A 27,744-nucleotide genomic window follows, 5' to 3' on the forward strand; every position below is an offset into this window, starting at 1 on the left:
ATCAGATGGAGAATTTACTTCCTGTTTATTAAATTGTTAGATGAGTTCATCTTCAATGCACTTTCACACACTTACATACACAAACATACACTCACATCCGGGGTCTGCGTAGCAGGCACGTAAGATATCACCCATTATAAAGCTCGCAGTGTTGGTTTGAGAAATCCCTGTGGATATCCCGGAGACTCAATTGCTCAGTGGGCTGTCACCGCGTAAGTGATGAGGTTTGTGGGTTCGAATCCCGGGTTGTCAGAATTTTTTCACAATAGCCCCACGCAGGAATTTACTTCCTGTTTATTAAATTGATATATATACTGTATATATACTGTATGTATGTATATATATATATATATATATATATATATATATATATGTGTGTGTGTGTGTGTGTGTGTGTGTGTGTGTGTGTGTGTGTGTGTGTGTGTGTGTGTGTGTGTGTGTGTGTGTGTGTGTGTGTGTGTGTGTGTGTGAAGAGAAACAGTTTGAGACAGTTTGGTCATGTGTTGAGGAAGGATGAAAGTGACTGGTTGAGAAGAGTGATGGAAATGAATGGAGAAGGACGTAGAGGACGGGGAAGACCGAGAAAGACTTGGCTAAAGATGGTCGAAGAAGAAATGCGGGCAAGGGGGTTAACAAGTGGAGATGCAGAAAATAGGACAAAATGGAGAAGATTGTCATGGGGACCGCAAGGCTAACCCCCGCTCTTGCAGGGAAAATGGCCTTAAAATGCCTGTTGTTGATATATATATATATATATATATATATATATATATATAGAGAGAGAGATATATAGAGATATATATAGAGATATATATAGAGAGAGAGAGAGATATATATAGAGATATATATAGAGAGAGAGAGAGATATATATATAGAGATATATAGAGATATATAGAGAGAGAGAGAGAGAGATATATATATAGAGATATATAGAGATATATAGAGATATATAGAGATATATAGAGATATATAGAGATATATAGAGAGAGAGAGAGAGATATATATAGAGATATATAGAGATATATAGAGATATATAGAGATATATATAGAGAGAGAGAGATATATATAGAGATATATAGAGATATATAGAGATATATAGAGATATATATAGAGATATATATAGAGATATATATAACCCTGGTGTTGGGCTAGCGGCTAGGGTGTCAGCTTAGGATCCTAGGATCCTGGGTTCGAAACCCGGTCGATCGCTGAATTAACGCCAGGGGGGTTGACTCAGCCTGTCATCCTTCCGAGGTCGGCTAATTGAGTACCAGTTCACTGGTAATTCCCTGTTTGTCGTTAAAGGCGGCAAAAAGGGTTGGCGTCAGGAAGGGCATCCGGCCGTAAAACATTGCTTCAAAAAGGGGACCGAAAAACAACAACAACCACGGTTCCCGAAAAAGGCCAACCCCCGCTTGCGGGGAAAAATGGCCTCTAAAGGTGGTTTTTTTTATTTTTTTTTATAGAGATATATAGAGATATATATAGAGATATATAGAGATATATAGAGATATATAGAGATATATAGAGATATATAGAGATAGAGATAGAGATAGAGAGAGAGAGAGAGAGAGAGAGAGAGAGAGAGAGAGACAGATAGAGATAGAGATAGAGATAGAGAGAGAGATAGAGAGAGAGAGAGAGAGAGAGAGAGAGAGAGAGAGAGAGATAAAATGATCAGATTGAGCAATCTCTCCATAGATTTACCAAAGAGGAAATGTGAAGTTCTGTATTCTAAGCATCAGTCTTGAACACTAGTTTTTGCCTTGAGGTATCATTGGCCAAGATAAAATCAGACATGAATGCAGAGCTGTAACTAAACTTGAATACTGTGTGACATCAAATAATCCAAAATGTCATCAGGCAGGTTTTATTGGATTGACTGATCAATTGCAAAGACACAAGTGTCGTCTCTTGGTAGAAATAAAACTGTGAAATCCTTGTATATAATGCATCAACAAAACAATACTTGAGAAGCATATAATTATAAACGTATTCATATTTAATATATTAATTGATGATATTAACAAAAACAAGTGACAATGATGGCAACTGCGATGGAAATGGTGATTATACCAATGTAAGGGTTGGGTTCTGGAAGATGCAGATTCGGTTCCAAGGCAAAGTCAGAGGCCCAAAGCTTTGCCCACTCCGCCGGAATATCTGAGAGGGCACATAAGTAAGTTTTGGCTTTGCTTGAATCAGCTTTTCTTTGGCTTAATTTAAAAATTCAAAACCCCCAAAATTATTGTACAGAGAAAAGTATGAATACCATTGTTAAGGCACAAACGAAGTTGCTGCATTGTTAAGACTTGCTGCATTGTATTTATCGATTGTTGTTCAATGGCTTGTCTATGTTCCTATAATATTGTCAGATAGATCTTACCTGTACCTCATCGGTGCCTATAATCAATAACAAAAAAAAAAAAAGAGGTTTCATCCCAAACCCTCCAACCATTGAGTCGCACACCCTGGAGCGTTCGCACCAAGAGAGTGCTGCATTGGCTGGAGGGATGGGGAAGGAGACGGACGAAGCCGATCCGATTACAATCATTCATTCACACTTCCAGTAGAAATTCTGAATGAATAATTTGTGTTTCTGGTGTGGAAAGTCAGTTTTCAAAGACAGAGTCCACATGATCAGGAGGAAAAATTGGAGCTGCCCCACATTTAACGGAAAATATTCGACACAAGGTAATACGTATACCTTCGTCAATGTATGCTGTTCCAAACCACTGCTCACGCAGTGTACAAGATGCTTTGTGTCCGGCCTCCCGTGATGCAAGTATCAGATTGGCTTGTTGTGGTGTCAGCTGATCAAGCACAGAGGCAATCACCTGAAGGCAACAAGGCAAGTTTTTTGTGAAAGTATTTATTACTACAGCTACAATTCCTGCCTCATGTCTGTTTGGTACGCATCACGTCTGGCTCATGTCTACAATAATTAAGTCCAATATATACAGTTATACACAATATATTCAGATTTTCTGCACAAAGGAGATAACATAACATAAGCCTTGTTCAAATAGTGAATAAACTACCGTGGGATCGTAGTGCAGTAGGAGATAGTCTCCGGCAAGCGCAAGGTGTGGAGGATACATGTGCAATGCTTGGCAGATATCCTCGCAGTATTCGAGGGCCTCGTGCTCCTCTCCCCAGCAAAACTCATTTCGCTCAATTGCACTCACTTCGTCAAACACACTAGAAGGAAAACCACTCATGAATATGAACATATATATATATATATATATATATATATATATATATATATATATATATATATATATATATATATATATATATATATATATATATATATATATATATATATATATATGTGTGTGTGTGTGTTGTGAAAATCAACCAAGTCCACAACTTTGTCCCATAGGTAGGTTTAATAACAATCAGATCTCTGGCATCATCCTGTAAAATACAATCATGCAATATATATCAGGATCTTGGCATCATATAGGAAGGATCGATAATATTAGTCAAAGCAAGCAAGCCTAGAATATAAAAGGGTACGTACCATCCGAGTCTACATGTCATAGGATAATGTCGCAGGAGTGGCCCGAAGTCGCAGACGTCCGAGGTCTTATAGACGCCTCTCAGTGGTTTAAGCGAGCATCACACCTGGGTTCAACTTTGATATATTTTCACTACAATATGTATGTACAGTCACATGAAAAAGTAAGTACACCCCATGTAAGTTTTGACTTTTTAAACATATTTCAACATACAGCTATTTGATCTTCATTTCAACAATATTGATAGATAAAGGTGATATAATATAACAAATATCATGAAACCTTTACATTTTGTAGTCCATTGTATAATTTAAATAAACATAAATGCAAATTTCGCATGTGGAAAAAGTAAGTACACCCCGACATTTATCACTACTTCAAATACCTAAAATTAGAATCAGGTGCACCAACTCAGGTGCATATGATTAGAACATCATGAGAGAGGATCTTGGAGGAACCTGTCTTATTTAAACCGAAGACATTTAGTTTGGTTTGCTCTTTGTTGTTGAAGTGTGGGGCGTCACCATGCCAAGATCAAAAGAGCTCTCTGAGGCCTTCAGAAAGAAGGTTATAGATGCCTACGAGTCTGGGAAGGGATTTTAAAAGATCTCCAAACAATTTGAAATCAATCATTCGACTGTCCGGTAGATCATCGACAAGTGGAGAAGATTCCAAACAACTGCCAACTTGTTCAGGCCAGGCAGCCCCAGCAAGTTCAGCCTGAGAGCAGACAGCAAGATGCTGAAAGAAGTCTCTAAGAACCCACAGAATGTCATCACGGGATCTACAGGTAGCTCTTGCCACTGTTGATGTCAAAGTGCACGAGTCTACCATTAGAAAGAGGCTGCACAAATTTGATCTACATGGGAGGTGTGCCAGGAGGAAACCTTTGCTGTCCAGAAAGAACATCAGGGCAAGACTAAAGTTTGCCAATGAACATCGACCAAAGACCAGCACTTCTGGAACAATGTGCTCTGGACAGATGAGTCAAAGGTAGAGCTATTTGGCCACAGTAGCAGAAGATATGTTTGGCGAAAACCAAAGACAGCATTTGACCACAAGAACCTGATACCAACTGCAAAGCATGGTGGTGGAAATATTATGGTATGGGGCAGCTTTGCTGCATCAGGGCCTGGGCAGCTCACCATCATAGAATCCACTATGAATTCTTAATTGTACCAGAGGGTGCTTGAGGATAATGTGAGGCCATCTGTCGGAAAGTTGAAACTCAACCGAAGGTGGACCTTGCAACATGACAATGACCCTAAACATACAAGTAAATCCACCAAGGAATGGCTGAAAAGAAAGAAATGGAGGGTTCTGGAATGGCCAAGTCAAAGCCCGGATCGAAATCCCATCAAGCTGTTGTGGGGGGGATTTCAAACGAGCTGTGCATGCAAGAAACCCCTCAAACATCGCACAGCTGAAATAATTCTGCATGGAGTTGTGGGCAAAAATTTCTCCCAGTCGATGTCAGAGACTGGTAGACAGTTATAATAGTCCGGCAGCTAAGCTAAATATAGCATAACAATTGTGCATTTTGTGAGGAAAGCACCAAATTTGGCACACTAGTAGACTATCATATTATGAAAAGATCTGGATATTGGGCCATCTCAGATTCAGAGATTTGATTTTTGCAAGATTTGCAGATTTTGCAGATTTGCAAGCTGAGATTGCAACGCCAGGGACGGCCGACTCCTTCCTGCGAGCTGCCCACGTCACCCGCACAAGAAGAGCTCATCAAATCACTGCAGCGGCACTGCACATCCTGCAACACCGTGCGTATGAACACCACTGTATGACATATGCTGATGATGCAGAAGACCTGCCTGAGTTCGAAAACTGGTGTCACCAGAGAGGAGAAGACATTCCCAACTTTCAGTACTGGGCAACTGTGCTGGAACTAGAGATGTTGGTACTGGTCTACGTGCGTTCTCTGCGGCAGGCTTCATTCACGATGTACCTTGATGCCCTGACGGAACTGGTCCCATGGTTCCATGCCTTAGACCACACACACTATGCCAGGTGGGTCCCTGTTCACCTGAGGGACATGGTTGCACTCCCGATGAAGCACCCAGATGTAGCCAGAGAATTCAGGGCTGGCAACTTCACTGTACAGAAGACGAAGAAGGTGTTCTCTTCGATCCCAATCGAATCGAAATCTTGCAAAAATCAAATCTCTGAATCTGAGATGGCCCAATATCCAGATCTTTTCATAATATGATAGTCTACTAGTGTGCCACATTTGGTGCTTTCCTCACAAAATGCACAATTGTTATGCGAAGTTGCCCCACTATAAGAAACGCCTACTTGAGGTCGTTTCTGCCAAAGGGGGCAATACCACCTATTGGAGCCAAGAGTGTACTTACTTTTTCCACATGTGAAATTTGCATTTATGTTTGTTTAAATTATACAATGGACTGCAAAATGTAAATGTTTCATGATATTTGTTATTTTATATCACCTTTATCTATCAATATTGTTGAAATGAAGATCAAATAGCTGTATGTTGAAATATGTTGAAAAAGTCAAAACTTTACATGGGGTGTACTTACTTTTTCACGTGACTGTATATGATCGCTGTCACTTAAACTGCTCTCCCATTCCATTATCATACACATGCACTTGGATGTAAACAATGCAAAACAAGCACATCATTCTTTTTTATAGTGACAGAAAAAGAGGGGGAATAGCTCACCGCTGGTTCGGCCCTGCTTTTTGTAGCATCTTCAAGTATTGGAACACGAGGTGTGCAACCTGGGTGGAGCAAAAGCATTGATAAAACCATCAGAGCATGACTATCGGTCAGGAAATCAGAACAGATAAACTATAGAGAAACATAGGGGCAATACCCCTGGCACTCACCTGGTACAATAAACAGTATACTGCACTGACTAAAGGTACTTCAAACCAATTTCAATGCTTGCTAGAAGACAGGGCAGCATGTAGAATCATACAAACATAATAATAAGACCTCAAACAAACAAACAAAAAAATACCTATTTTAGGGGGGGCAACCCTCCTCCTCCTCCTCCCACCCCGTGTACCTCCTCAGCCCCAAATTTTTCCATTGCCTTGAACAAACATTGGTGCATCACGGATGATGAAGGTTGTGGTGAAGTTTCATCAAAATTGTGTGTGGGTTCTGAGAAAAAAAGCAAATACCTATTTTGGGGGGCAAGCCACCCCCCCTCCCCCCCCCCCCCCCCCCATAGACCACCTTAGAACCCAACTTTTTAGATGCAGAAACAAACTTTGGTAAAATACGGGTGATTAAGGTTGTGGTCAAGTTTCATCAGAATTGTATATGTAGTTTCTGAGAAGAAAACAAATACCTATTTTGGGGGGCAATCCCTCTCCCCCCATAGATCCCAAAGGGGCAGATTTTTTTTAATGCCGTGAACAAAATTTGGTATGTGGTTAAGTTTCGTATGTGGTAAGTGGTTAAGTTTCATCTTTGGTATGTGGTAAGATGAAGGTTGTGGTTAAGTTTCATTAGAATTGCGTGTGTAGTTTCTGAGAAGAAAGCAAACAACGATTTTGGGGAACAACCCCCACCACCACCCCCCCCACCCCCCCCCCAGCCCCTGCAGACCCCAAAAGGGACAGATTATTTTTAATGCGTGAGCAAACTTTGCTACATCACGGGTGATGAAGGTTGTGGTAAAGTTTCATCGAAATAATGTGTGTACTTTCAGAGGAAAAAGCATATTCCTATTTTGGGGGGGGCAAACCTGGATCCACTTTGACCCCCGGGAAAAATGGTAGATGCGCCATCGCATAAACCCCCCTGAACTTCGTTCCAGGTGACCTAATAATGTTGGCAAATAATTTGGAATTTGCCTTGAAAGATTGGAACGAAGTGTTTTTAGCTCACCTGGAACAGAGTTCAGAGGAGCTTATGCGATGGCGCGTCGTCCGTCCTCCGTCCGTCCCGTCAGTCAGTCCGTCCGTCCGTCCGTCCATAAACACTTGAAACTTCTTCTCCGAAACCGCTGATGGAATTGTGACCAGATATGGCACAAATTATATTTGTTGTGTTGTGACTAAAGTTGGTTCACGGCATTTAAAAAGAATCGGGGTCTAAGGGGGTTTACCGGGGTCAAAGTGGATTCAGGTTTGACCCCCCCAAAATAGGAATTTGCTTTTTCCTCTGAAACTACACACACTATTTCGATGAAACTTTACCACAACCTTCATCACCCGTGATGTACCGAAGTTTGTTCACAGCACTAAGAAAATCAAAGTCTACGGGAGTCTACGGGGGTCAAACTGGGTCCAGGTTTGACCCCACCAAAATATCTATTTGCTTCTTTTCTGAAACTATAAACACAATTTTGATGAAACTTGACCACAAGCTTCACCACCCGTGATGTACCAAAGTATGTTCACGGCATTTTAAAAAATCTCCCCTTTCGGGGTCTACGGTGGGGGGGTTGCCCCCTAAAATAGGTATTTGCTTTCTTCTCAGAAACTACACACGCAATTTCGATGAAACCTCACCACAACCTTAATCACTCATGATGTATCAATGTTTGTTCAAGGCATTAGAAAAATTGGGGTCTTAGGAGGTATATGGGGTTGGCGGACAGGGGTTGTCCCCCAAAATAGGTATTTTTTTCTTTGTTTGTTTAAAGTCTTATGATTATGTTAGTATGATTCTACATGCTGCCCTGTCTTCCAGCAACCATTGAAATTGGTTTGAAATACCCTTAGTCGGTGCAGTATACTGTTTATTCTACCAGGTGAGCGCCACGGGTATTGCCCCTATGTTTTGATATTGCGACTTAGTGCACACCAAAGGGAATGGAACGTATAGTAATAACTGGTAGAACCAATGGAAATGAAATAGTGTTTGCTAAAGCAACATGGATTTGCAATCATTGCAAGAGTGTGCCAGTAGTAGTGTGGTGCGGAGGGTGTGGGGCAGTTGCATAGCGGGGCCAGTGAGATATTCAAAATGTTGCACAGCACCTGTGGCCAGTGAGATAATCCAGTGTCAGTGAGAGTGATGGCAACTGAAAGTAGAGCTCCTGTGGGGTTATGCTCAAATCCCATACTGGAACCGCAAAGCAACCGTGTCGCCCAACACCTGAAAAATAACATAAAGTAAAAACAATACAGTAGGTGTGTAACTGTCAATTTCCAGCTAGATCGATTTGCCATTGCTGATAATTATTTATCTCACCGCTTCCGAAGTGGTGCCATGATGCCGCCTTTACCTTCATGACCAATAAGCCATGACAAATATGTCAATGGCTTCACACTGTCAGGAATAAAAAACGAAAAATACAAATGACAGACGAGCACTTCACTTCGAGAAAAAAAACAAATCTATAATTAATTGCAATCAAATATGTATAATAAAACATTTTGACCTTTGTCTTGACCTTGCTTTGAGAAAATAAACAGTATTAATAATTAAATAACTAAAAGACACACAGACACACGCATGCACAGATACACACACACATGCGCATGCATGCACACACACACACACACACACACACACACACACACACACACACACACACACACACACACACACACACACACACACACAAACACACACAAACACACACACACACACACACCGCATATGGAGATAACCAACGACACACACACACACACACACACACACACACACACACACACACACACACACACACACACACACACACACACACACACACGTCCTGTCCTGTCCTGTCCTGTCCTGTCCATTCACTGCCATAATACGGCTACGCAACCCCTAAATAGGGAGAAGTTTTATGGCTCTCTACTCCATGAGGGGGGCCGAGGCTGTTAACACCAGAGTACCATTTTGGGAATGCGATGGTTCAACATTCTGGCAATATAACCCAGCCACTGTAGTCTGCTTCTAGTCACATTCTTGGATATTGGTCCTGGATCTCCCACCTCTACCCCCACTCCCCACCCCCACCCCAAATATCCTTCTCAATGCATGTGATGTCAATTGAAAGGATCCACTACTGTCATCTTTAGATGCTGAGGACTGGCTTGATGAATTTACGGGAGAAGGCATAATATAGCTTCTTGAGATGTTTGTGCAATGGTGTCCAGCACTCTGCGCTGTACAACAGTGCAGATTCCACAAGCCTGGTAAACAAGACACTTTTGTTTTGGTGGTTCGATAATGACATTTGACAACGGCTCGTCTCAAGCCCCAAAAGACCTCGAAGCTTGGGCAGCTCTCATCTCGATGTCCACATCTACTTCCTAAATAAAGCAATCAGTGACCCCAAGTAGGGCAATTCACATACACACTCACTCTCCTCATTTCCAACTTGCAAGGGCTGTATGTCAGTACCGACGATTTCTCTACCAGCAACCATCAGTTTTATGCTGGTGAAGCTCACACTCAGTCCAAAGCCCATTGCTGTCCTTGAGAACTCTCTCGTGGTGACCTCGGCACATGCTAGTCTGATGCCCAAGGTCAAGAATGTAGCATCGTCTGCAAACTGGCATTCAGTCAAATGTGTTTGAAAATAGTTCAATTCTGGTCAATTTTGTAATTCAGGAGGATCTCCATTCCATCCACTCCCCTGATCTGCTCACTCCACCTTTCTGGAAGGCCACGAAGGTGATCGATTAACTCACACTCACCACGCAGCCTCACACTCACCATACAACTTAAAGAGTCACAGCCATTCGACACACCTGATGAAGGCCATTGTCAACAACTATCTCATCCAATAGCTTCCCATTTACACATATCCGGGCCTTGATGACTCAAGCAAAGACGGAATGTGCAGGACAACACTTTCAAGGATGCCAATCTTGTCAAGTGCTTTCCACAAGGCAACGTGGGGGAACCAAGTCATATGCCTCAAATCAACAAAGAAGAAGACCTTATCTTGATGATTATGTGACTTTTCTAGGAGTTGCCGGAATGTGAATATCATATCTGATCAGTTTTTCCCTTTCCGGAAGCAACAGAGATTCGGGCAGTCCCTCTTCCGCCACTTTCTGTAATCTTTTTTTTTGCAAGAATAACTTGCAAGTTGCCAACAACATCAAGAAGAGCAATGCCTCACTGGTTGTCAAAAAGACAACTGCCCATCTTTGGGATAGGAACCAGAACAGTATCAGACCAGTCTCTATGTACTTCCTTTCCACATTGCATCACGAGGCCATGGAGGTAATTGATGAACACGCTCTAACAGCATCCAGCTTTCAACATCTCTGACAGGATACCTGATCTTGCAGCTGCTTTTTCATTTCCGAAGTTGTTTGTAATCACAAGTATCTCCAACCTGGATGATGGCTCTTCCAGCTGGGTTATTATATGCCTCTGTCTCACTTTGTTAACTTCATCCATGTTAAAATGACTGCACAATCAACACTTTTGAGAAGAATCACCTCTATCTCTCTTGCTAAGCCTGTATAGTGGTGCAAGGGACACCACTTCATGTAACATTCTCGTTGGACTCAAGTGATGTGAAAAGCTGCCTGGCAAACAGCAGTGACCCATTTTGCAGACCCCAGGCAGGCTATGTGAAGAGGCCTTGGGGTTCCAGATGGCTTCTCCGCTAATATGCATTCAAATAAAACTTGAGGGTCTTTTTTTTCATTCAGCAGCTTATTGGTGTACATACAAGAATATATAAAACAGAGTTAATGTAGTGCAGTTTGTAAATATGTAGAAATACAAAATGCAATTGACTTTACCGGTAATGCTGCAGCAGGCAGGGAAGGGCCCATGTTAAAGTAAGTGTGTGTGATGTCTTCACGGGAACCACTGGAATCAAAGCATTCATTTCAACCTCACCCTCATCCCCAAAGTTCAAACATGATGGGCCAAATGTCCTACCCTCATGTGTCCAGGTTTGTTGTATATCAGCAACCATTAACCTCAGTTTCACACCCAGTTACCTCAATGATCAACATTAAACAAGAAAAATAGAAATAAAAAAACCAATCAACTTCGATCTCAGAATGGAAACTCATCCTCACCTTTTTATTTACTGTCACAAATCCTAGCAATACAATCAGCATTTTACAAAGCTTTTTACCTCATCCTGAATAACAACAAAGCTTTTACCCTCATCGTTAATAAATTTAAACTCGCCCTACAAGAACCACTCATCTTTACTTTACAGCAACCCTAAGTAACATTTACATGCCTTGGAATAACAAAATCGTATCATACCGCGGTAAAGGCGGTGCAGTACGGACGGTTCAAACGCTGGTCCAACGTGGGAAAAGTCTGGCTTTGGACGGGTACTGATCACGAGGAAACACACATAGAATGTGGATTTCAGGATTATCAAAGGATTGTGGTTTGCGACTTCAAATTATGTGTAGCAGGAAAACAAATTGTGTTTATGTGTCATTATATCGAACAAATCATTTGAAAGCTATAGCTCACATTCATCATGTTGGATGAAGTGCTGAAACTCAAATCTCACTATACCAAAACTTGCAGGCATAGCTGATAGTATTTGTGCAAATCAGAAGCAATATAATGAAAAGGCAAAAAAACTATCCATATCTAATTAGCCGTAACTTGTATGTTTGTATGGTTCACATAGGTTTAGGAAGAAGGCGTATATAGATGATGCCTGAAGCACATGAAATTAAATCCCATCCAACATTTTGATATACTCATACACCCGCTCACTACTTGTTATAATCCTTATGATTATTATTTCCAATTATTATTACTATTACTTATGTTAGATCAGGTCATTGAAAAGATCAGACCATGCCTCACTATTCTATATTCCCAATAATACAATATAATAAAAATTACTTCCATAAGGGTGTAGGGGTGGGGGATTGAAGGGTGGGGGGATATCACAAGTTACAAAACCCCTTTGGGAGAGGGGATATTGTTTTTAACATTAAGAATATGCTATTATCATAGGTGTTATTGCTTACTTTTGTTATTAAAAGCCTTGGAAAAACGCCACGAAAGGAACGCCACGTTAGTGGCAGGAAAGGTTATGTTAACTCTTGTGGGGTATATAGAGTACAATAGATCTTCGTTCAGTTCCATAAGTAAAATTAGCCTCACAAGTGTCGGGGTTCCTCCAAATTTCTTTCAGTTTTGTGTTAAACAGCAGTAGTGACTGTTTCAAAAGGTAATCAAACGTATTTGTGGTTTGTAATATTTTTACTTTTGGTAGAGGCCATTGCTCCCACCAAAATGGCACAATAAGCCATTTATACACATTAACATGGCAATTGCACAAAGAGGAAACACCCCTTCGGGAGGTGGAATATTACTCGTATTCGTATTATTTTTCTTTTGTAATAACATTAATATGAGCATTAAGCTTTTGTTATTAGAAGCGTCCTTGGAAAAAATGCCACGTTTGGCTATCTTAACATGGATATACACCTCAACACGCAACTCCATTAGCGGAGAAACCCCCTTGACGGAGAAAATTCCCTTGGCGAGGGGGGGAAATGTATTCGCTACAACCTTCATTGTGTGACCCTTAGTCCTGTCAAGTTTGCTTGAGATTGGATAAGTAACGACCGAATGTATCGCGGTCAAAAATCGTCAGACAGACAGACAGACAGAACCAAATTGCGTATCTTTGTATGATGATAGGAAATATAGTTTATCTTTATCGCACTCTTTAAAAATAAATTTGATTGTGAATTGTTTAGAAATTAAGGTTTTATAGTCAGAAGGAGATGTCAGGAAATCCCACCTAATATTTTGACAGTGGTAAGTATTTGTTTGTATTTATCATAAAGCAAACATTTAAGCATTAAGCATTAAGCAAATGTGAAAACATTTTGTTACCTAGGAGACATGCTGAATGGAGAAGGTGGATCAGACTCGGCAACGGTTGCTAGAGTGAGAAGTGCATGGAAGAAGTTTCAGGAACTGAGTGGCGTGCTGACGAGGAGGGGAGTGTCGTTGAAGCTGAAGGAAAAGGTGTATGCTGCATCTGTGAGAAGTGTTATGATTTATGGGAGCGAGACATGGGTAATGAATGTAGAGCAGCAACGAAGGCTGGAAAGGGTGGAATGCGAATGGTTCGGTGGATGTGTGGAGTATCGTTGAGAGACAACAACAACACAACAACATGCATTTTAAGGCCATTTTCCCTGCTAGCCTTGCTAGGTTAGCCTTGCGGTCCCTATGACAATCTTCTCCATTTTGCCCTATTTTCTGCATTTCTCCTTGTTCACCCCCTTGCCCGCATTTCTTCTTCCACCATCTTTAGTCAAGTCTTTCTTGGTCTTCCCCATCCTCTACTTCCTTCTACATTCATTTCCATCACTCTTCTCAACCAGTCACTTTCATCCTTCCTCAACACATGACCAAACCATCTCAACCTGTTCCTCTTCACAGCATCAATCACAGGCTCTATTCCAATCATCTTTCGCAATTCACCATTTGCCTTGCTCTCTCTCAACGATACTCCGCACATCCACCGAACCATTCGCATTTCCACCCTTTCCAGCCTTCGTTGCTGCTCCACATTCATGACCCATGTCTCGCTCCCATAAATCATAACACTTCTCACACATGCAGCATACACCTTTCCCTTCAGCTTCAACGACACTCCCCTCCTCATCAGCACGCCACTAAGTTCCCAAAACTTCTTCCATGCACATCTCACTCCACCAACCGTTGCCGAGTCTGATCCACCTTCTCCATTCAGCATGTCTCCGAGGTAGCAAAATGTTTTCACACCTTCCAGCTTTACGCCGTCTCCAAGATCCAGCTCAACATTTCCTCCATCTGCAGCTCCCTCTGTGCACACCTTACATTTGAATGTAGCTGTCACACTGGTTAATGACCCTCTCAGACCGCTACATTTTTGATGAATCCACTCAGCGCACATTGTACATTGAATGGAGTTCACTCCGACACCCTTCCTGCACACAGCACATGGCCACTTCCCAGTTCTTTCCACCTCACCACATGCTTTACCACTTGCCATCACCTTCGTCTTTCCTATATTCACCTTCAGACCTTTTGTCTCCAAACATTCCTTCCACTTGTTCATCTTTTCCTTCAGTCCATCCATACTTTCCGCAATCAACACCAGATCATCTGCATACAACAACTCCCACGGTAAACCCTTCTTTACGTTCTGAGCCAGCACCTCCATCACAGCTACAAATAGTAGTGGACTTAGTACCGACCCCTGATGCACTCCCACCTTCACCTCAAACTCACCACTGTTCCCGTCCTTCGTCCTTACAGCTGTGCACGCTCTTTTGTACATTGCCATCACTACTCTGATCAACCATTCCTCCACGCCTAACGTCCTCAATGCCCATGTCAATACTTTTTTTTTTTCTTTTTTTTTTGTATACTGAATCGAGGCTCGTGAAAGAGCTGACATTTAATTCACAAACAAATCAACCAGACAAACAAAATATATAAAAAGAGGGAACGGAAGACAAGAGAAAGGGAAGCACACAAACACTTGAGAGCACACAACATTTAAGAGCAGGGAGATGTGTGGGAGGGAGAGGGCTTGGGGGGAGGAGGTGTGGGAAGGGGGACTTCGTGTGGAACTTCCACACTTCGCGTGGAACCCTATCGAATGCTTTCTGCAGATCAACAAACCCAAGAAAGAACTTCTTCCTCTTCTCCATGTACTTCTCCTGCAACTGCCTCACAATAAAGAGCGCGTCTGTCGTTCCTCTTCCTGGCATAAATCCAAACTGCATTTCGTCGATCTTCAGCTTCTTCCTTATCCTCCTCTCCAACACCCTTTCCAATACCTTCATTCCAAGCTCCAATAAATTTATCGCTAGGTACGAGCCACACTCCAGAGGGTCACCTTTCCCCTTGTATAGAGGGACGAGGGTACTCAGTTCCCAATCCACTGGAATGCGGCCTTCTTTCACCACCAGATTACAGATCTCTGTCATTCTCTTCACACCCCAACTTCCTGCTGCCTTCAACATATCTCCCACAACTCCTGTGAGCCCTTCGTCTACTCCTGCTTTTAAAGCCCTCCTGCTTTTCTACTCTTCATTGCTTTTATCCCTTCCTCAACTTCCTTCTCACTTATCTTCGCTGCCGGTCCTAAAACTGGGTTCCTCTCTATGTTGCCATCCCATTCATTCTCTGTATTCAACAGCATTTCCATATATCTTTTCCATCTTCCTTTAATTCCATCTGGGTCCACAACGATTTGTCCCACTACATCCTTCAAGCAACTCACCCCCATCACATCACACCTCTCTTTCGCTGTCTGCTTTGCAATCCTGAATACCGCTCTCTGACCCTCTTCCGAATCCAAGCGTTCTCCGAACATTTTCCTACATGCCTCCTGCGCCTTTGCTACCTCTTTCTTTGCAGCCTTCTTGGCTGCCTTATAACTTTCATGCTCTGCTTTTTCTGCTCCCGTACCCTTCGCCTTCTGCCACTCCTTGAACTTCTTCCTCTTCTCATCAATCCTCTTTCCAACTTCATCATCCCACCACTATGTTTCCGAGTGGCTCGGTGGTCCTTTTGTCCATCCACATACCTCACCAACGACTCCCAACAGACTATCTTTCATTGACATCCAACCACGTTCAAGCTCAACCACATCATCCTCTACCCTACTCAGCCTCTCTTTTAATGCCTCCCTTACTGTCACCTCTTTCAACCTCCACACCTTCATTCTCGGTTGGTACTTCACCCGCCGAGCTCTCCTCGCACCTTTCACCCTTATGTCGCAGACAACCAAGTGGTGCTGTGAAACAGCCTCCTCCCCCGGGATCGCCTTTGTGTCCCGGAGGTGACCCCTATCTCGCCTACGCACCATCAGGTAGTCAACAGTTGTCGTCGACCCACCTGACGTGTATGTAACAAGCTTATTATCCCCTTTCTGGAACTGAGTATTACAAATCAACAATTCAGCTCCATCAGCAAACTCCAAAATCCTTTCACCTTCTCCATTTCTCACACCATAACCCCCCATGAACTCCCTCAAAACCGTCCATACTCCTTGCCACATGTCCATTTAGGTCTCCTCCTACCACAACAACTTCCTCATCTTTCACGTTTTCCATCAGCTTCTCTATCGCACACCAGAACTTGTTCTTCTCTTCATCGCTCCGACCAACTTGCGGAGCATATCCCGAGATGACGTTCACCAAGAGCTTTCCAATCATCATTTTCACCATCATCAACCGATCACTCACTCTAGTCACACTCAACACACTGTCTTCAAACTCCTCAGAAAACAGGAAACCAACACCATTCACGCCCTCCGGGCACCCTTGCCACACAAACTTGTATTTCTGTCCCTGCCTATCCTTCACCATTCTCACACCACTTCCCTTCCATCTCGTCTCTTGCACACAACATATGTCCACACTTCTTCTGACCAATACTTCCACCACTTCTCCTGATCTCCCTGTCATTGTCCCTACATTCCATGTCCCAAACCTCAGAAACCGATCTCCACTTCGGGCTGTACCCTGCCCATATGTAGTTTTAATTGTCATGGTTCTCTTTTTGAGGCAATGTTTTTATGGCTGGATGCCCTTCCTGACGCCAACTCTCTTTGTCGTCTCTTACGACACGCAGGGATACGGTGTACCTATTCTAACCAGGGTACACACCGGGATCGTTGAGAGGAAGACAAATGATGAATTGCGAAAGATGATGGGAATAGAGCCTGTGATGGATGCTGTGAAGATAAACAGTTTGAGGTGGTTTGGTCATGTGTTGAGGAAGGATGAAATTGACTGGTTGAGAAGAGTGATGGAAATGAATGTCGAAGGAAGTAGAGGACGGGGAAGACCGAGAAAGACTTGGCTAAAGATGGTCGAATAAGAAATGCGGGCAAGGGGGTTAACAAGGGGAGATGCAGAAAATAGGGCAAAATGGAGAAGATTGTCGTGGGGACTGCAAGCCTAACCCCCGCGCTTGCAGGGAAAATGGTCTTAAAATGCCTTTTGTTTGTTGTTGTATTAAGCAATTTAGAAATTAGATATCGATTACATTCAATTATATGTGTAGATTAAATTAGAAACTAGATTATAAATTACATTGAACTAGCAACAGTACCCGCCCTATGGGCGGGGCTTCAATTGGGAAGCCCAAATGAAAAGGTAAAATATCAGAAATTGAAGGCTTTTTTATTTTCAATGATTCATATAGACATGCTGAATGGAGAAGGTGGATCAGACTCGGCAACGGTTGCTAGAGTGAGATGTGCATGGAAGAAGTTTCAGGAAATGAGTGGCGTGCTGATGAGGAGGGGAGTGTCGTTGAAGCTGAAGGGAAAGGTGTATGCTGCATGTGTGAGAAGTGTTATGATTTATGGGAGCGAGACATGGGTCATGAATGTAGAGCAGCAACGAAGGCTGGAAAGGGTGGAAATGCGAATGGTTCGGTGGATGTGCGGAGTGTCGCTGAGAGAGAGGAAGACAAATGATGAATTGCGAAAGATGATGGGAATAGAGCCTGTGATTGATGCTGTGAAGAGGAACAGGTTGAGATGGTTTGGTCATGTGTTGAGGAAGGATGAAAGTGACTGGTTGAGAAGAGTGATGGAAATAAATGTAGAAGGAAGTCGAGGACGGGGAAGACCGAGAAAGACATGGCTAAAGACGGTGGAAGAAGACATGTGGGCAAGGGGGTTAACAAGGAGAGATGCAGAAAATAGGGCAAAATGGAGAAGATTGTCATGGGGACCGCAAGGCTAACCCCCGCTCTTGCAGGGAAAATGGCCTTAAAATGCATGTTGTTGTTTGTTTGTATTCATATAAACATCCGTTGAATCATATCACACGCAAATCATCAAAATCTAAACAGTACATGGCTGAGCAGTACATGGACGATCACGTACCACGTACGTCTCGTGTCTCGCTCGCTCTCATGTTGTCCTGATAATGATCCTTCCGCAGGTTCACCGACGGAAACATTGTTACGACTTTTACTTCCTCTAGACAGTCAAGTTCGCTCATCTTTTCGGTGCACCGGCACGAGCCGAGAATGGCCCGTGCAGGGGCTGATCCGAGGATCTCATCAAACCATCCGATCGGTAGTAGCGCCGGGCGGTGTGTACAAAGGGCAGGGACTTAATCAACACAAGCTGGTGACTCGCGCTTACTGGGAATTCCTCGTTTGTGGGACACTGTCTCAAGCCCCAGTCCCCATCACGGATGGGGCTCAGCGGTTTACCCGAGCCTGACGGCGAAGGGCAAGGTACACGCTGGCCCGTCCAGTGTAGCACGCGTGCGGCCCCGGACATCGAAGGGCATTAAACGTTCATTAAACATTAAACGTTCATTAAAGGATTACGAAACGAAAAACATTACGAAATTACGTTCACACCGTCACGTCAAACACTACCGTGAACACATACATCGTCACAACATCGTCACAATGAGAACATCGTCACAATGAACGTTATGCGAACGTGAATGTTATGCGGGAGTCCAACCTGAGAATGCTGGAGACCAAAGCTGAAATTGGGAAAACGAAATAGCCTATTTTACTCCTGGAGATCCCAGGATTACCCACCCAAAATTTATTTGTGATCGGTTCAGCAGTTTTTACGGTACCTTCGAACAGAGAGACAGATGGACATTTGGTGAATTATAGTAAGATCGTCACAATGAGAACATCGTCACAATGAACGTTATGCGAACGCGAATGTTATGCGGGAGTCCAAACCTGAGAATGCTGGAGACCAAAGCTGAAATTGGGAAAACTAAATAGCCTATTTTACTCCCAGGGTTCCCAGGATTACCCACCCAAAATATCTTTGCGATCGGTTCAGCAGTTTTTATGGTACCTTCAAACAGACAGACAGATATTTGGTGAATTATAGTTAGATTAGATATAGATTAAATTAGAAATTAGATATAAATTAATTTAGAAATCAGATATACTGAAGATTAAATTGGAAATTAGATATAGATGAAATTGGAAATTAGATATAGATGAAATTGGAAATTAGATATAGATGAAATTGGAAATTAGATATAGATTAAATTGGAAATTAGATATAGATGAAATTGGAAATTAGATATACAATAAATTGGAAATTATAAATAGATTAAATTAGAAATTAGATATAGATTATGTTTAAGTTATATAGAGATTACGTTTAATTAGACATAGATTAAATTAGAATTAGATATCGATAATTCGATATCATTTAATTAGGCATGGATTAAATTAGAAATTACATATAGATTACATTTAATTAGAAATTAGACAGAGATTAAATTAGAAATTAGATAAAATTAGAAATTAGATATAGATTAAATTAGATATTAGAAATAGATTAAATTAGAAATTAGAAATAGATTAAATTAGAAATTAGAAATAGATTAAATTCGAAATTAGATATAGATTATGTTTAAATTAGATAAACATTATGTTTAAGTGGACATAAATTAAATTAGAATTAGATATCGATAACATTTAATTAGGCATAGATTAAATTAGAAATTAGATATAGATTACATTTAATTAGATATACACTACCGGTCAAAAGTTTTAGAACACCTCAATTTTTCCAGTTTTATTGACATTTACGCAGTTTAATGTCCAGTGAATAAACTGAAATGGTACAAAGGTAAGCCGTAAACTGCTCGAGGTTAAAAAAAAAAGTTTAGGTTAGCAAAAACGGGAAAATAATGTAAATTGCACAGTTATATTGCAAAAAAAAAAAGGCCTTCTTCAGGGAACAAGTAATGCGTTAACAACTTACAGCTGTTCTGCAGCAATGTAAGTAAATTAAGCCTTGAAAGTTGATGCAAACAATTCCTACAGGTGTCCCAACCTCTGCTGATTACTTGATGACAAACCCCCTGTCTGTATAAAAGCAGTGTTGGAACAGACTGTCATTACACCCTCTGAAGCATTATTTGCACTGTATTGCACTGCAGGAAGTACTATATTGGAAACTGGAGGAAACTCTGACAGGAAGAGGTCTGGCAGACCCAAAGCCACAACAGAATCAGAAGACAAGTTTCTGAGAGTCAACAGCTTGCGTGATAGGTGGCCCACAGGACAACAGCTTCAAGCACAGTTTAACACTGGTCGAAGTAAGCAAGTCTCAGTTTCAACTGTGAAGAGAAGACTTCGAGCTGCAGGTTTGACAGGTTGAGTGGCAGTAAGAAAGCCATTGCTAAGATGGCAAAATAAGAAAAAGAGGCTTGCCTGGGCCATGAAGCACCGCCAATGGACTACTGAAGACTGGAAGAAGGTCTTATGGACCGATGAATCAAAATTTGAAATCTTTGGTTCATCACGCAGGGTTTTTGTATGCCGTCGAGTAGGCGAAAGGATGGTTACTCAGTGTGTGACACCAACTGTCAAACATGGAGGAGGAAGCGTGATGGTCTGGGGCTCTTTTGCTGGATCCAGATTCGGTGACTTGCACAGAGTGACTGGCACTCTGAACCAAAAGGGCTACCACAGCATTTTGCAGCGCCATGAAATACCCTCTGGTATGTGCCTAGTTGGTCAGAGGTTCATCCTACAGCAAGATAATGACCCTAAACACACCTCTAGGCTATGTCAAAACTACCTTCGAGGAAAAGATCAAGATGGTAGGCTTCAAATCATGGAATGGCCAAGCACAGTCTCCAGACTTAAACCCCATCAAGCTGGTTTGGGATGAACTGGACAGAAGGGTGAAAGCAAAGCAACCTTCAAATGCAACACATTTGTGGGAACTTCTGCAACAGTGTTGGGAAGAACTTCACGAACAATATTTGATTTCCATTGTAGAAAGAATGCCACGAGTGTGTTTGGCGGTTATATCTGCAAAAGGTGGCTACTTTGCCGAGTCAAAAATTTAAATTATATTTTGTTAAACAAAATGATTCTATGATTTCTTTTTTATCTCCAATTCTTTATTTGTTATATGCATAATTTCAGAGTACATTGAGACATTAAACTGCATAAATTTCAATAAAAACTGGAAAAATTGAGGTGTTCTAAAACTTTTGACCGGTAGAGTAGGTAGATTACATTAGAAATAAGAAAGAGCAATCAGAGATTGCAAACCCTCGCCAGGATGTATTTTCAGTGGTTTTTAAGGCTTTTGTGTTAAAACAAATATGGCGGCCGAACCACGTGACTGATGACGTCATCATTATTATTTTTTCTCCACCAGTTTATGCCGACATGGCGCTCAAGAAATTTCATCTTGATAGGATTAAGTTTTGTACTTGTCGAATTATGATGTCATAATGGAGGCACCTATGACATCATCATGAACATATTTTATTCCCCATGGAGAGTTCTTTACAATGAGCCATGTCTCAATTTTTTTCTATTCAGCGAGATATACAGGTGCAAAGTTTTTCGATTTTTCCAAGATGGCGGCTGAACCACGTGACCTATGACGTCATAATTATCCTAAAAAAATTCTGCAGGTGGTGTTGCACCTATGGTGAAAATTTCCTGTCAATCGGACCAACGGTTGCAGAGAAAATCATATTTATTCTGTGCGGACAAACAAACAAACAAACAAACAGACAAACATACAAACTGACTCAAATGCAATACCCTCTCCTCAGGCGAGGGTAATTAGATATAAATTACATTTAATTAGATAAAAAATAATTTAAAAATCAGATATACTGAAGATTAAATTTAAAATTAGATATAGATTAAATTAGAAATTCGATTAAATTAAAAATTAGATATAGATTAAATTAGAAATTAGATTAAATTCAAAATTAGATATCGATTCAATTCAAAATTAGATATAGATTATATTATAAATCAGATATAGATTAAATTAGAAATTAGATATAGATTAAATTAGAAATTAGATATAGATTAAATTAGAAATTAGAAATAGATTAAATTAGGGCTTAGCTTTCTAATTAAAATAATTATGACTTCCACTTCCGGTTTTGCCGGCGAGGTTGTGTTTTTCCAAGCTACCCACACTATCAAAGTAAAGTGTCTTTCCCGTTTGTATTTATGTCAAAACTGTATTTTTATTTTACTGTGTATCTGTCTACTGTGTGTTTCTAGTAAGATATCAGTGTAAATCGTGCATACCTGTGTGTAATAGTCGGTTGTTCCTGCTGTGTTTTCAGGCCTGGTCCCTCGAGGCTTCCCAGTCTCCTCAACAGCCGTTTTTTGTCCAGTTACTTTCGTTCTCTCACTGTATTGCTTTTTCCTTTGTCTGTCTTTTCAACCCATACTTCCTCCGAACATCTCACCCTTTGTTTAAAGTCTTAATTTAATTAAAAAAAACAAACAAAAAAAAAAACTTTATTTCCTTCTCTCCCCGTGGCTTCCTCTCCACCGATCGTGACCACGTGTTTCGCTCCACCGGTTTTTTTTTCTCTCCTTCCTTCATAACTCAATCCTCTCCAACCGACACCTTTCCAATATTAGTTTTCACCATACTCCTTCAACTTTTCTCCCCTTTCTTCTTCAACTCCCCCCCCCCCTTCCCTTCCCATGCCTTCTCCCCCTCAAGCCCGCTCCCTCCCACAGATCTCCTGATGTCCCTACTCTCCATATGTTTTATGTTTTATGTGTCAGTTTGTCTTTTTGTAATCAATGGTTAGCTCTTACAACGAGCCTCGATCTTGCATACAAAAAAGAATAATAATAATAAAAAATAAAAATAAAACAAACTTTCAACTTCTCACTTTCACCTAACCTTCAAAAAAAGAAAATTAACAAAGATTTTAAAAACTAGGCCCCTCCTACCGTACTAACACAATTGCTTATACACCTCCCTGTTCCTTCGTTCTCTGCTCTCCTGGCTGTCAATCTCCTATTCTTGTGTTCCTGCTTTTGAACCTGTCCTGTCCTGTTCTTCTGTCTTGGATTCTTTAATCCCCCTTAGGTATCCTTCGTGCCCTCATTTAAGTAAATTCCCCAGATAGTTTTCACGGTTCAGTTTTTAAATGTTTCAACTTTGTATATTATATTTGTACAAGTGGGGTCACCCGTGGGAATCCCATGGGTATGGACGTGTGTGACATTTGGACATCTTGATTTACATGCTGCACATTAAATTTTACAAAATGGTTAAAATGGTGTAATGAACACAATTTATTTATTTCACATAATAGGTCACCCCTCACTCCTATCCAATGCAACTCCTCCTCACACTCCTCTCCAATACCTCCTCACAGTCCTCTCCAATACCTCCTCACAGTCCTCTCCAATACCTCCTCACACTCCTCTCCAATACCTCCTCGCACTCCTCTCCAATACCTCCTCGCACTCCTCTCCAATACCTCCTCGCACTCCTCTCCAATACCTCCTCGCACTCCTCTCCAATACCTCCTCGCACTCCTCTCCAATACCTCCTCGCACTCCTCCAATACCTCCTCGCACTCCTCTCCAATACCTCCTCGCACTCCTCTCCAATACCTCCTCGCACTCCTCTCCAATACCTCCTCGCACTCCTCTCCAATACCTCCTCACACTCCTCTCCAATACCTCCTCACACTCCTCTCCAATACCTCCTCACACTCCTCTCCAATACCTCCTCACACTCCTCTCCAATACCTCCTCACACTCCTCTCCAACCCCTCACACTCCTCTCCAACCCCTCACACTCCTCTCCAACCCCTCACACTCCTCTCCAACCCCTCACACTCCTCTCCAACCCCTCACACTCCTCTCCAACCCCTCACACTCCTCTCCAACCCCTCACACTCCTCTCCAACTCCTCACACTCCTCTCCAACCCCTCACACTCCTCTCCAACCCCTCACACTCCTCGCCAACCCCTCACACTCCTCGCCAACCTCTCACACTCCTCTACAACCCCTCACACTCCTCTCCAACCCCTCACACTCCTCTCCAACCCCTCACACTCCTCTCCAACCCCTCACAATCCTCTCCAACCCCTCACACTCCTCTCCAACCCCTCACACTCCTCTCCAATCCCTCACACTCCTCTCCAATCCCTCACACTCCTCTCCAACCCCTCACACTCCTCACACACCTTTGACTTCCGCTTCCGGTCTTGCCGGAGAGGTTTTCGTTTATTCGCAGCTGTCCACACTCTCCATCGAAATCGAAGTTAAGTAATTGTTCCCATTTGTATTTTCGTTATAACTGTATTTATTTTATGGTGTTGTACGTATCGTGTGGTACGTGTTGGTGTTGGCTGGTGTTGGCTTAGCGGTCAGGGTACCAGCTTGGGATCCTAGGATCATGGGTTCGAATCCCGGTCGATCGCTGAATTAACGCCAGGGGGGTTGACTCAGCCTGTCATCCTTCCGAGGTCGGCTAATTGAGTACCAGTTCACTGGTAATTCCCTGTTTGTCGTAAAAGGCGACAAAAATGGTCGGCGTCAGGAAGGGCATCCGGCCGAAAAACATTGCTTCAAAAAGGGGACCAAAAAAAACAACAACAACCACGGTGCCCGAAAAAGGCCAACCCCCGCTTTGCAGGGAAAAATGGCCTCTAAAGGTGGTTATATATTCCCAGTGTGTACCCTGGATAAGAATAGGTATGCCGTATCCCTGCGTGTCGTAAGAGGCGACTAAGAGGGTTGGCGTCAGGAAGGGCATCCGGCCATAAAAACATTGCCTCAAAAAGAGAACCATGACAATTACAACTACATGTGGGCAGGGTACAGCCCGAAGTGGAGATCGGTTTCTGAGGTTTGGGTCATGGAATGTAGGGACAATGACAGGGAGATCAGGAGAAGTGGTGGAAGTATTGGTCAGAAGAAGAGTGGACATATGTTGTGTGCAAGAGACAAGATGGAAGGGAAGTGGTGTGAGAATGGTGAAGGGTAGGCAGGGACAGAAATACAAGTTTATGTGGCAAGGGTGCCCGGAGGGCATGAATGGTGTTGGTGTCCTGTTTTCTGAGGAGTTTGTAGACAGTGTGGTGAGTGTGAATAGAGTAAGTGATAGGTTGATGATGGTGAAAATGATGATTGGAAAGCTCTTGGTGAACGTCATCTCGGGATATGCTCCGCAGGTTGGTCGAAGCGATGAAGAGAAGGACAAGTTCTGGTGTGCGAAAGAGAAGCTGATGGAAAACGTGAAAGATGAGGAAGTTGTTGTGGTAGGAGGAGACCTAAATGGACATGTGGGAAGGAGCATGGATGGTTTTGACGGAGTTCATGGGGGTTACGGATATGGTGTGAGAAATTGAGAAGGTGAAAGGATTTTGGAGTTTGCTGATGGAGCTGATTTGTTGATTTGTAATACTCAGTTCCAGAAAGAGGATAATAAGCTTGTTACATACACGTCAGGTGGGTCGACGACAACCATTGACTACCTGATGGTGCGTAGGCGAGATAGGGGGCACCTCTGGGACACAAAGGTGATCCCGGGGGAGGAGGCTGTTTCAGAGCACCACTTGGTTGTCTGCGACATAAGGGTGAAGGTGCGAGGAGAGCTCAGCGGGTGAAGTACCAACCGAGAATGAAGGTGTGGAGGTTGAAAGAGGTGACAGTAAGGAAGGCATTAAAAGAGAGGCTGAGTAGGGTCGAGGATGATGTGGTTGAGCTTGAAAGTGGTTGGATGTCAATGAAAGCTAGTCTGTTGGGAGCCGTTGGTGAGGTATGTGGATGGACAAAAGGACCACCGAGGCACTCGGAAACATGGTGGTGGGATGATGAAGTTGGAAAGAGGATTGATGAGAAGAGGAAGAAGTTCAAGGAGTGGCAGAAGGCGAAGGGTACGGGAGCAGAAACAGCAGAGCATGAAAGTTATAAGGCAGCCAGGAAGGCTGCAAAGAAAGAGGTAGCAAAGGCGCAGGAGGCATGTAGGAAAATGTTCGGACAACGCTTGGATTCGGAAGAGGGTCAGAAAGCAGTATTCAGGATTGCAAAGCAGATAGCGAAAGAGAGGTGTGATGTGATGGGGGTGAGTTGCTTGAAGGATGAAGTGGGACAAATCGTTGTCGACCCAGATGGAATTAAAGGAAGACGGAAAAGATATATGGAAATGCTGTTGAATACAGAGAATGAATGGGATGGCAACATAGAGAGTAACCCAGTTTTAGGACCGGCAGAGAAGATAACTGAGAAGGAAGTTGAGGAAGCGATAAAAGCAATGAAGGGTAGAAAAGCGGGAGGGCCGACGGGAGTTGTGGGAGATATGTTGAAGGCAGCAGGAAGTTGGGGTGTGAAGAGAATGACAGAGATCTGTAATCTGGTGGTGAAAGAAGGCCGCATTCCAGTGGGTGGTAACTGAGTACCCTCGTCCCTCTATACAAGGGGAAAGGTGACCCTCTGGAGTGTGGCTCGTACCGAGCGATAAAGTTATTGGAGCATGGAATTAAGGTATTGGAAAGGGCGTTGGAGAGGAGGATAAGGAAGAAAGTGAAGATCGACGAAATGCAGTTTGGATTCACGCCAGGAAGAGGAACGACAGATGCGCTTTTCATTGTGAGGCAGTTGCAGGAGAAGTACATGGAGAAGAGGAAGAAGTTGTTTCTCGGGTTTGTTGATCTGGAGAAAGCATTCGATCGGGTTCCACGCAAAGTATTGACATGGGCAATGAGGAAGTTAGGAGTGGAGGAATGGTTGATCAGAGTAGTGATGGCAATGTACAAAAGAGCGCGCACAGCTGTAAGGACGAAGGACGGGAACAGTGGTGAGTTTGAGGTGAAGGTGGGAGTGCATCAGGGGTCGGTACTAAGTCCACTACTATTTGTAGCTGTGATGGAGGTGCTGGCTCAGAACGTAAATGAGGGTTTACCGTGGGAGTTGTTGTATGCAGATGATCTGGTGTTGATTGCGGAAAGTATGGATGGACTGAAGGAAAAGATGAACACGTGGAAGGAATGTATGGAGACAAAAGGTCTGAAGGTGAATATCGGAAAGACGAAGTTGATGGTAAGTGGTAAAGCATGTGGTGAGGTGGAAATAACTGGGAAGTGGCCCTGTGCTGTGTGTAGGAAGGGTGTCGGAGTGAACTCCATTCAGTGTACAATGTGCGCTGAGTGGGTTCATCAGAAATGTAGTAGTCTGAGAGGGTCATTAACCAGTGTGGCAACTACATTCAAATGTAAGGTGTGCACAGAGGGAGCTGCAGATGGAGGAAATGTTGAGTTGGATCTTGGAGACGGCGTGAAGCTGGAAGGTGTGAAAACATTTTGCTACCTCGGAGACATGCTGAATGGAGAAGGTGGATCAGACTCGGCAACGGTTGCTCGAGTGAGATGTGCATGGAAGAAGTTTCGGGAATTGAGTGGCGTGCTGATGATGAGGGGAGTGTCGTTGAAGCTGAAGGGAAAGGTGTATGCTGCATGTGTGAGAAGTGTTATGATTTATGGGAGCGAGACATGGGTAATGAACGTAGA

At 42.7% G+C, this 27,744-nt stretch overlaps 1 protein-coding gene across 2 annotated transcripts in view; it reads right to left on the reverse strand.

Moving 5' to 3' along the window:
* Positions 1-27,744, reverse strand: part of NRDC (nardilysin convertase) — a 189,807-nt gene that overhangs the window by 77,077 nt on the left and 84,986 nt on the right. For both annotated transcript variants that reach the window (XM_068111994.2, XM_078772235.1), the window contains exons 9-16: positions 11,701-11,774; positions 11,220-11,289; positions 8,716-8,793; positions 8,502-8,619; positions 6,226-6,284; positions 3,042-3,201; positions 2,708-2,837; positions 2,077-2,163 (exon numbers count right to left, since the gene is read on the reverse strand). In XM_068111994.2, coding sequence (XP_067968095.2) covers positions 2,077-2,163; positions 2,708-2,837; positions 3,042-3,201; positions 6,226-6,284; positions 8,502-8,619; positions 8,716-8,793; positions 11,220-11,289; positions 11,701-11,774 — 776 coding nt within the window. The remainder of the gene's footprint in view (positions 1-2,076; positions 2,164-2,707; positions 2,838-3,041; positions 3,202-6,225; positions 6,285-8,501; positions 8,620-8,715; positions 8,794-11,219; positions 11,290-11,700; positions 11,775-27,744) is intronic.

The sequence above is a fragment of the Myxine glutinosa genome, chromosome 1 (genome assembly GCF_964187855.1).
Source record: "Myxine glutinosa chromosome 1, kmMyxGlut1.1, whole genome shotgun sequence".
NCBI lineage: Eukaryota > Metazoa > Chordata > Myxini > Myxiniformes > Myxinidae > Myxine > Myxine glutinosa.